At 44.4% G+C, this 10,368-nt stretch overlaps 1 protein-coding gene across 1 annotated transcript; it reads left to right on the top strand.

Moving 5' to 3' along the window:
• The first annotated feature begins 8,871 nt into the window (after positions 1 to 8,871).
• Positions 8,872 to 9,816, top strand: LOC120978212 (olfactory receptor 6C3-like). Its single transcript, XM_040406434.1, has one exon. The coding sequence runs from the start codon at positions 8,872 to 8,874 to the stop codon at positions 9,814 to 9,816; it is 945 nt and encodes a 314-aa protein (XP_040262368.1).
• The last annotated feature ends 552 nt before the right edge of the window (positions 9,817 to 10,368 follow it).

The following is a 10,368-nucleotide window of genomic DNA, read 5'->3' as shown; positions in this document are numbered from 1 at the left end:
TTCCACAAGAGTTAATGGCAGATGGAGAAACAATTTTAAAATTTCTATTTTTTGGAAAATTTTCCAATATAATCAATTTTTTCCAGGAGTAAAACAAGGGTTAACTGCCAAACAACACTCAAAATGGGTTGCCCTGATTCTGTAGTTTGCAGAAACACCCCATATGTGGTCGTAAACTACTGTTTGGCCGAACGGTAGCACATAGAAGGAGGGGAACACCATATGGGTTTTGGAAGGCAGATTTGGCAGGACTGGTTTTGTTTATACCATGTCCCATTTGAAGCCCCCTGTTGCACCCCTAGAATAGAAATTTCAAAAAAGTGACTCCATCTAAGAAAGTACACCCCTCAAGGTATTTAAAATTGGGTTTACAAACTTTGTTAACCCTTTAGGTGTTCCACAAGAGTTAATGGCAGATGGAGAAACAATTTTGAAATTTCTATTTTTGGAAAATTTTCCAATATAATCAATTTTTTCCAGGAGTAAAACAAGGGTTAACTGCCAAACAACACTCAAAATGGGTTGCCCTGATTCTGTAGTTTGCAGAAACACCCCATATGTGGTCGTAAACTACTGTTTGGCCGAACGGTAGCACATAGAAGGAGGGGAACACCATATGGGTTTTGGAAGGCAGATTTGGCAGGACTGGTTTTGTTTATACCATGTCCCATTTGAAGCCCCCTGTTGCACCCCTAGAATAGAAATTTCAAAAAAGTGACTCCATCTAAGAAAGTAAACCCCTCAAGGTATTCAAAACTGGGTTTACAAACTTTGTTAACCCTTTAGGTGTTCCACAAGAGTTAATGGCAGATGGAGAAACAATTTTGAAATTTCTATTTTTTGGAAAATTTTCCAATATAATCAATTTTTTCCAGGAGTAAAACAAGGGTTAACTGCCAAACAACACTCAAAATGGGTTGCCCTGATTCTGTAGTTTGCAAAAACACCCCATATGTGGTCGTAAACTACTGTTTGGCCGAACGGTAGCACATAGAAGGAGGGGAACACCATATGGGTTTTGGAAGGCAGATTTGGCAGGACTGGTTTTGTTTATACCATGTCCCATTTGAAGCCCCCTGTTGCACCCCTAGAATAGAAATTTCAAAAAAGTGACTCCATCTAAGAAAGTACACCCCTCAAGGTATTCAAAACTGGGTTTACAAACTTTGTTAACCCTTTAGGTGTTCCACAAGAGTTAATGGCAGATGGAGAAACAATTTTGAAATTTCTATTTTTTGGAAAAGTTTCCAATATAATCAATTTTTTCCAGGAGTAAAACAAGGGTTAACTGCCAAACAACACTCAAAATGGGTTGCCCTGATTCTGTAGTTTGCAAAAACACCCCATATGTGGTCGTAAACTACTGTTTGGCCGAACGGTAGCACATAGAAGGAGGGGAACACCATATGGGTTTTGGAAGGCAGATTTGGCAGGACTGGTTTTGTTTATACCATGTCCCATTTGAAGCCCCCTGTTGCACCCCTAGAATAGAAATTTCAAAAAAGTGACTCCATCTAAGAAAGTACACCCCTCAAGGTATTCAAAACTGGGTTTACAAACTTTGTTAACCCTTTAGGTGTTCCACAAGAGTTAATGGCAGATGGAGAAACAATTTTGACATTTCTATTTTTTGGAAAATTTTCCAATATAATCAATTTTTTCCAGGAGTAAAACAAGGGTTAACTGCCAAACAACACTCAAAATGGGTTGCCCTGATTCTGTAGTTTGCAGAAACACCCCATATGTGGTCGTAAACTACTGTTTGGCCGAACGGTAGCATATAGAAGGAGGGGAACACCATATGGGTTTTGGAAGGCAGATTTGGCAGGACTGGTTTTGTTTATACCATGTCCCATTTGAAGCCCCCTGTTGCACCCCTAGAATAGAAATTTCAAAAAATTGACTCCATCTAAGAAAGTACACCCCTCAAGGTATTCAAAACTGGGTTTACAAACTTTGTTAACCCTTTAGGTGTTCCACAAGAGTTAATGGCAGATGGAGAAACAATTTTGAAATTTCTATTTTTTGGAAAATTTTCCAATATAATCAATTTTTTCCAGGAGTAAAACAAGGGTTAACTGCCAAACAACACTCAAAATGGGTTGCCCTGATTCTGTAGTTTGCAAAAACACCCCATATGTGGTCGTAAACTACTGTTTGGCCGAATGGTAGCACATAGAAGGAGGGGAACACCATATGGGTTTTGGAAGGCAGATTTGGCAGGACTGGTTTTGTTTATACCATGTCCCATTTGAAGCCCCCTGTTGCACCCCTAGAATAGAAATTTCAAAAAAGTGACTCCATCTAAGAAAGTACACCCCTCAAGGTATTCAAAACTGGGTTTACAAACTTTGTTAACCCTTTAGGTGTTCCACAAGAGTTAATGGCAGATGGAGAAACAATTTTGAAATTTCTATTTTTTGGAAAATTTTCCAATATAATCAATTTTTTCCAGGAGTAAAACAAGGGTTATATGCCAAACAACACTCAAAATGGGTTGCCCTGATTCTGTAGTTTGCAAAAACACCCCATATGTGGTCGTAAACTACTATTTGGCTAAACGGCAGGACATAGAAGAAGGGGAACGTCATATGGTTTTTGGAAGGCAGATTTTGCTGGACTGGTTTATTTACACCATGTACCCTTTCAAGCCCCCTGATGCACCCCTAGAGTAGAAACTCCATAAAAGTGACCCCATCTAGGAAACTACGGGATAAGGTGGTTGTTGTTTTGGGACTATTTTTGAGGTAAATTTGATTTTTGGTTGCTCTATATTACTCTTTTTTGAGGCAATGTAACAAAAAAATTAAATTCTAAAATTGTTTCTACATTCACTATTTGGTTTTGTGGAACACCTAAAGGGTTAACATAGTTTGTAAAGTAACTTTTGAATACCTTGAGGGGTGTAGTTTCTTAGATGGGGTCACTTTTTTGGAGTTTCTAGTCTAGGCTACATCAGGGGGGGCTTCTAATGGGACATGGTGTCAAAAAAAAAACTGTCCATCAAAATCTGCCTTCCAGAAACCATATGGAGTTCCCTTCGTTCTATGCCCTGCCGTGTGGCTATATAACCATTTACGACCACATATGGGGTGTTTCTGAAAACTACAGATTGGGGCAATAAATATTTAGTTTTGTTTGGCTGTTAACCCTTGCTTTATTACTGGCAAAATGGATTCAAATTGAAATTTTGCCCAAAAATGGGTGTTTTGGCACAGTTTTTATTTTATATTTTTAACACCGTTCATCCGAGCCGTTTGGTCAAAAGTTATTTTTATAGCGACGACTTTTACGCACGCGACGATGCCCAATATGTATGGCTCTGAGTCTTTGGAGACACTAAGCAGGCATCCTAAAACTGCGGCCCTCCAGATGTTGTAAAACTACAATTCCCACCATGCCCTGCTGATGGCTTTAGGTTGTCTGGGCATGCTGGGAGTTATAGTTTTACAACATCTGGAGGGCCGCAGTTTGAGGATGCCTGCACTAAAACTAATATTTTTTGGGGAAAGAAAAATTGTTTCCGTGTCTCCAAAGTCTGAGAGCCATAGTGTTTTATGTTCTCTAGTGGACTGTTGAGGATTATAAAAATTTAGTACTCCATGGAAGTGTGATACTCCCTGAAGCAATTGATAATGCAGAGGCCCGGATGATCGGGGCAAGTGTCACATTGAGTAGTGGTGTCCTTCCGTATCCCCCTCTTGTGACACACTCTGCACTTTTTTTGGGTTCGTCCCTTCTTTCCAGTATGGGGGACCACACCTGGAAAGTGTTGGCCAGGGACGATCCGGGCGCCTCCAATTCCCGAGGTACTCCGGCCTGCTCTTTCCCGGTCCGAAAAGATCAGGTCCTTGAGGACTGCCTCATAGAACTGGAGGAATGTCCCTGTGCTGCCAGCGCTTCGGGATAGTACAAAAGAGTTGTACATGGCAACCTGTACCAAGTAGACCGCAACTTTTTTGTACCATGCCCAGGTTTTGCGCATGGCGTTATATGGCGTGAGGACTTGATCAGAGAGATCAACTCCTCCCATATACCGATTGTAGTCGACGATACAATCGGGCTTGAGGACCGTTGCCGCGGTACCTCGCACAGGGACTGGGGTGGTGCCGTTACCGTGGATTGTGGACAGCATAAGGACATCCCTCTTGTCCTTATACCTGACCAGCAACAGGTTTCCACTGGTAAGTGCACGAGTCTCACCCCTGGGGATAGGTACCTGGAGGGGGTAGGCAGGGAGGCCGCGTTGATTTTTCCGCACGGTCCCACAAGCGAACGTGGATCTGGCGGCAAGGAACCTGAACAAGGGAATGCTGGTATAAAAGTTATCCACGTACAGGTGGTAACCCTTATCCAGCAGTGGGTACATAAGGTCCCACACGAGTTTCCCGCTAACACCCAGAGTGGGGGGACATTCTGGGGGTTCAATACGGGAATCTCGCCCCTCGTACACACGAAATTTGTAAGTGTACCCTGAGGCACTCTCACAAATTTTGTATAGCTTCACGCCATACCTCGCCCACTTTGTGGGAATATATTGGCGGAAACTGAGTCTCCCCTTGAACGCAACGAGAGACTCATCAACCGCGACCTCCCTTCCAGGTACATAGGCCTGCGGAAATGTGGCCCCAAAGTGATCGATGACCGGTCGTATCTTATACAGCCGGTCATAGGCAGGATCACTTCGGGGGGGACATGCTGCATTATCAGAATAATGCAGACATTTCCGGATGGCCTCAAACCGGTGACGTATCATGACCATACTGTACAGTGGGGTCTGGTATAGGACGCCCCCACTCCAGTATTGCCTGACACTGGGTTTTTGGACTAGACCCATATGCAGCACGAGGCCCCAAAATGTCCTCATTTCGGCTGCACTGACCGGCGTCCAGCCACCGGGTCTAGCCAAAACTGAGCGTGGGTTTTGAGCGACGAACTGTTGGGCGTACAGATTCGTCTGCTCCACCATCAAATTCACCAGTGAGTTACTGAAAAAAAAACTTAAATAGTCTATTTCAGTAAACCCCACTGTGGGAATCTGGATTCCAGGATTGCCAGCAAAATCCGGAATCTCAGGCTCAAAGTCCACTGGGGGACACCAGCTAAGTTCATCGGCAGGGGGCTCCGGTGGACTTATTTGGTGGGCCGGGAAACCAGTATGAACCCCAGGGCGGCTCGTACTAGGGTGGGCCACAGGATCCCTAGCATGTGGGGCCCCTGGCTCCGCCTGGCGGCGTCGCCGCCGCCTTGGTGGCTCATCGTCATCAGATGATGATGAGGAGGATGCGGATGATAAAAGGAATGTGGGGTCATCCTCATCCTCACTGGGGCTCTCAGAGTCGGAGGCAATCTGGGCGTATGCCTCCTCGGCCGAGAACATCCGGCGGGCCATGGGTGTGTGTGCGTGTGTGGCAAACTTTATTATATGTGCGTGTGTGTGGGGGCAACGGGTGTTCGCGTACTAAAAAGTCCAGGCAAAAAAATGGGCAAGTGTTAGGAAAAAAAAAAGTTAAAACTTGCTGATCAGCGGTACAACGCTGATCAGCGGTCGGTGGGGTGGTGGGGCGGGCGATGCGCTAACAGTGGACGGACGCTAAAAAGTGCCGGCCACACAGCGCACGCAGAAAAAAAAAAGTGGTGGTGAGGGGGGGAGGCTGGTGGAGGGGGGGGCTGGTGGGGGGGGGGGGGGCAAGTGGCAGGGGGGGTCTGGGTTAGGGTTAGATGGAAGTTTGGAAGTTTGGAATAAAAGTACTTTTTTTTATTTTTTTTCCTAACTTACTTTTCCCTTCTTTCCCTGCCTAACGGTGCCTCTCCCTCACTGACCCTAACCTACCTGGGTGGCGATGGGTGCAGGAGGGTGATGGATTCCGATTAGGGGGACACAGGAGCTGGTGCTGGACGATGCTGCACGGTCAGGGTGCTGGACAGGAAGAGGAGGGGAGAGAGGAGCGCAGGAAGTTTGAATCTCGCGCCTCTCTCCCCTGCACCAATCAGCACCCTGGACAGCGGCATTCAGCACCAGAGCCAGCACCGCCTCTTCAAATCCTCGGACTGCGATAGGTGGTGTATAATTACGCCACCGATCGCAGTCTTTTTCCGGTTCATCGGGTCACAGGACCCCCGAATAGACCGGAAACGCAGAAAACCGCAGGTCTGAATTGACCTGCGGTTTTCTGCGATCGCCGATACGGGGGGGTCAAATGACCCCCCCCCCCCCTGCATTGTTACGGGATGCCGGCTGAATGATTTCAGCCGAAATCCCGTTCCGATTAACCCCTGCGGCGCCGGAATTCCGATTTTAAGTCAGGACGTACCGGTACGTCCTGGGTCCTTAAGGACTCGGGAAATAGGGCGTACCGGTACGTCCTAGGTCCTTAAGGGGTTAATAATTTGTTTCACACCAGATTTATTACTGCTACTTTTTTCAAAAGTCACAAATTCACTTCAGTAATGTTATGGTGTAAAAGAACTAAGTGTAGCATTTTCTAGACAATAGTGTTTAGTTTGAAGAGGTACCAAATTTAGCAAATTGCAGCATTTGATGGCATAAATGACGCCAACACACACTCATCAAAACTGACTTCAAATATTATCCTCATGGTGAATAGAGATGGCCTTTCGGTTTGCCCAGCAGTCGTTTCGCGGCGAACTTTGCGTGTTCGCGATTCGCCGAACATATGGAGATATTCGCGCCCGCCATATTCTTTTAAATTGTGAAGAACTTTGATCCATGACACATCCATCAGGTGGTACAGGACAGCCAATTGAGACGTTTCAGCACATGGACATACCCCCTACCTTATAAATAAACCTGATCTGGCCGCCATTTTACATTCAGTGTTTTGCCAGTGTAGGGAGAGGTTGCTGTGTGGAGCAGGGACAGGCTGTTAGGGACACCAAACGCTAGCTAATAGGGACACCAAAGTCCTTTTAAGGACTGGTATAGGTGTGCTATCGATAGGTGTGATACACAGAGGGGTGCGAGATACTTATAATATACTTTTATAATGAGTCAAAAACACATAGATCTGTATAGTGATCACCTGGAAGTCAGGGGCCTAGGGGCTAGGGGCTTACTAGGGCCATTTTTATATAGGGTAAGGTTCCAGACGGGGTCGCTCTTATCAGGGCGGGTGGTCTGTGGTTAGGCTATCAGGGCCAGAATAGCACCCCGCTGTAGGGCAATATCAGGGACTGTTCTTTGCCCACCCTGTCCTTCAATACCACATCATCATCTAGCCCAGGGATAGGTGGTTTTTGCTTTCCATCCAGGATTCATGGATGTGCACTGGAACCCCCCGGATTGTGGTAGGACATATGGTTTCTGATTTGATGCTGCCGAGCACCTCATTTAGTACCGCCGAGCACTTGTTATTGCCGACCACATCTATGCTTTTTGCTCAACTTTAATAATTTAATTTATTTTCATTTTGAGGGATATCTTTTCCATTCACACGTCCGCAAAATGGGTCCGCATCCGTTCCGCAATTTTGCAGAACAGGTGCAGTCACATTAATTTTCAATGGGGTCGGAATGTGCTGTCCGCAACCGCAGTTGCTGATCCGCACTTTCGCATCCGTGCTTCCGTTTCCGCAAAAAAATAGAACATGTCCTATTCTTGTCCGCAATTGCAGACAAGATTAGGCATTTTCTATTATAGTGCCGGCAATGTGCGGTCTACAAATTGCGGAATGCACATTGCCAGTGTCCGTGTTTTGCGGATCCGCAAAACACTTACGGACGTGTGAATGGACCCTCATAGTAACATTATTAAAGGTTACGTTTTATCTTCATGTATATTCTAATGGATTGCCTTCCTTGCACAATGTTATAATATACTTTCTATGTTAGACAGTATATTATAGTGCATTTGTGTTGTGCGGCAGTTGTGTGCGGTTCTGCTGCGATACTGCCGGTATATAGAGGGACAAGCGTTATTGGAACAAATAATTTCTACTGGTGTGATATACCAGTTGCCTCCCAAAAAAATGGATTGAAGCGGGGTGTTATATACCAATATACTTTCTTTATAGTGCATTTGGGTACTGTATAGTGCATTTGCGCATGCGCGTACGCGAAAATAATATTGTCGATATTTTGCATTGAAAAAAATAATAAATGGAGATCGCAAATTCGAATAATACATCTGGTGTCACTGTCCATGTTGTGGGACTATTTTGCACTTCTAGTAATTATTTCTTGGCTGCAAATATGAGCTGAAGGTTTTTCAGGTTCGCCTGCCATTAAAATGAATGGGACCCGCCGCGAAATTGCGGTTCGCAAACATTTGAATGCGTTCGCGAACCGCCCCGGTAGATGTTCGTCCATCACTAATAGTGAATTCCCTCATAGTCTTCAACCACTCTTATTGGCCTGCTGTAATCTGGAAGCTCCACATTCAGTTCATTTTTATATGCTTTTACTTGGAAAACCTCATTTTGACCATCACTTTGTTCTTTATTTTCTGTGTCTAGGAGAGCCATAATTTTATTGTTATATCAGTACAAATCCCCAGAATAGTGAATACCAAAATAATGGCCAAATTCAGGAGGGACAAATTGCAAATAATAATCATCTAACTAGTCACAATGGACCCAATCTGTTGGGAACTTGTTATGAAGCTCATCTCGAGACTGTAAGACTTCTATATATAACAGAAGTGTCTGTAATTAAAATTGGCATTAGTGCTTTACTACTCAGTGTTTCTGTGATTAATTTATTTAAGACAGTGTATAGGCATATATCTCAGTTTCTGCTGCACTTGGTTGTATTTATCTATAGAACACAGGTCATCACCATATGTTGAACTTTGGTTCCCAAGTTGTCTGTGACTGAGAAGCTTCTGTGAGCCCCAACTTGTCTCCTATGTCTATGGATCCAAAAAATCAGACAATGATGCTTTACTTCGTTCTTAAAGGAATTTCAGATATTCCAGAACTTCAAGCTTTGATCTTCTTCTTGGTTCTTCTTATATATCTAATCACATTCGGTGGAAACTTGACCATTCTTCTCTTGGTGTTCTTGGACTCAGTGCTCCACACTCCCATGTATTTCTTCTTGTGTAACCTTTCTGTTTTAGACTTATCTTCCATCACAGTTACTCTACATAAGGTCCCCTCCATGTTTGTAATGAACAATAATACTGTATCTTTCACTGAATGTATGGTACAGGTGTGTATTTTTTCATGGCTCTCTGGCAATGAGTTGATACTACTAACAGCAATGAGCTATTATCGCTACGTCGCCATCTGTAACCCCTTGCGTTATACGACTGTCATGAACAAGAGATTCTGTGCATCTTTAGCGTTATTCTGTTGGGCAATTAGTCTTTTACAGATATTACCTCCCATGGTTATTCTAGCAAGGTTTAGTTGTTACACGTCTCATGTCATTAACCATTTCTTCTGTGACATCATGCCGTTGATTGATGTTTCCTGTAGTGACACGTCCATTTTACAATTGCTGATATTCACCGAGGGGGTCCTTCTGTCAACCTTCACTCCATTTCTTCTTACCTTCATCTCTTATGTGTTCATTATTATTGCCATAATAAGAATACAGTCTAGAAGTGGGAGATCGAAAGCCTTCTATACCTGTTCCTCCCACCTTACAGTTGTCGGCCTTCATTACTCTAGTCTTGTCTTTCAGTATTTGACTCCGATTCGCACCTTCAAGTCCAATAAAATTTTGGCTTTGTTCAACACAGCCATAGTTCCCATGCTAAATCCAGTTATCTACAGCTTGAAAAATAAAGATGTAAAGTCAGCTATTCAAAGAAAAATCCACTATTTTATGACACAGACAACCTGTCTATAACTAGACCTATCACAAGGGCACACCCAAAAATACAAATAAACCTACAAGAATCCTTTATTGAATTCAATTGAAAATACATATGTGGAAGTTTAAAAATTGGAGGAATCCACACAACAGTAGGGAAAGAAATTCATTTGAGGGACAAACTCAATGCAGACAAGTAAACACATTATCACGGTCGGCGTGGCTATCACATACGTGACACAGAGGGAGGGAACGAGGAAGGCCCTGCCCAAGTGAGAGGGAAGATGGTGACCCCTGACTCACCTGGCGGCTGGCACCTGGCTGCCCTGACGTCCCTAGACGGGTTCCTTACCCGTACGCCGATCACGTGCCTAAAGCCCTGGCTTTCCCTGAGCTGAGCCCTAGATAGTGAACAGGGCGATGGGAACACTAGTACGCACCACTAACTCTAAGGGAAAACACCAAGGGGAGGACAGACAACACAGACTCAACATATAATCCCAGGTGGGCGACAACAGGAGACAACAATAAGCCCAACAGGGATCCGGAGGGTAGCACTCAGGAACGACAACCAGGATTCACCACTCC

This window comes from Bufo bufo, chromosome 8 (assembly GCF_905171765.1).
Source record: "Bufo bufo chromosome 8, aBufBuf1.1, whole genome shotgun sequence".
Classification (NCBI taxonomy): domain Eukaryota; kingdom Metazoa; phylum Chordata; class Amphibia; order Anura; family Bufonidae; genus Bufo; species Bufo bufo.
Note: the sequence above shows the minus strand (reverse complement) of the source record. Positions and strands in the feature narration are given on the sequence as shown.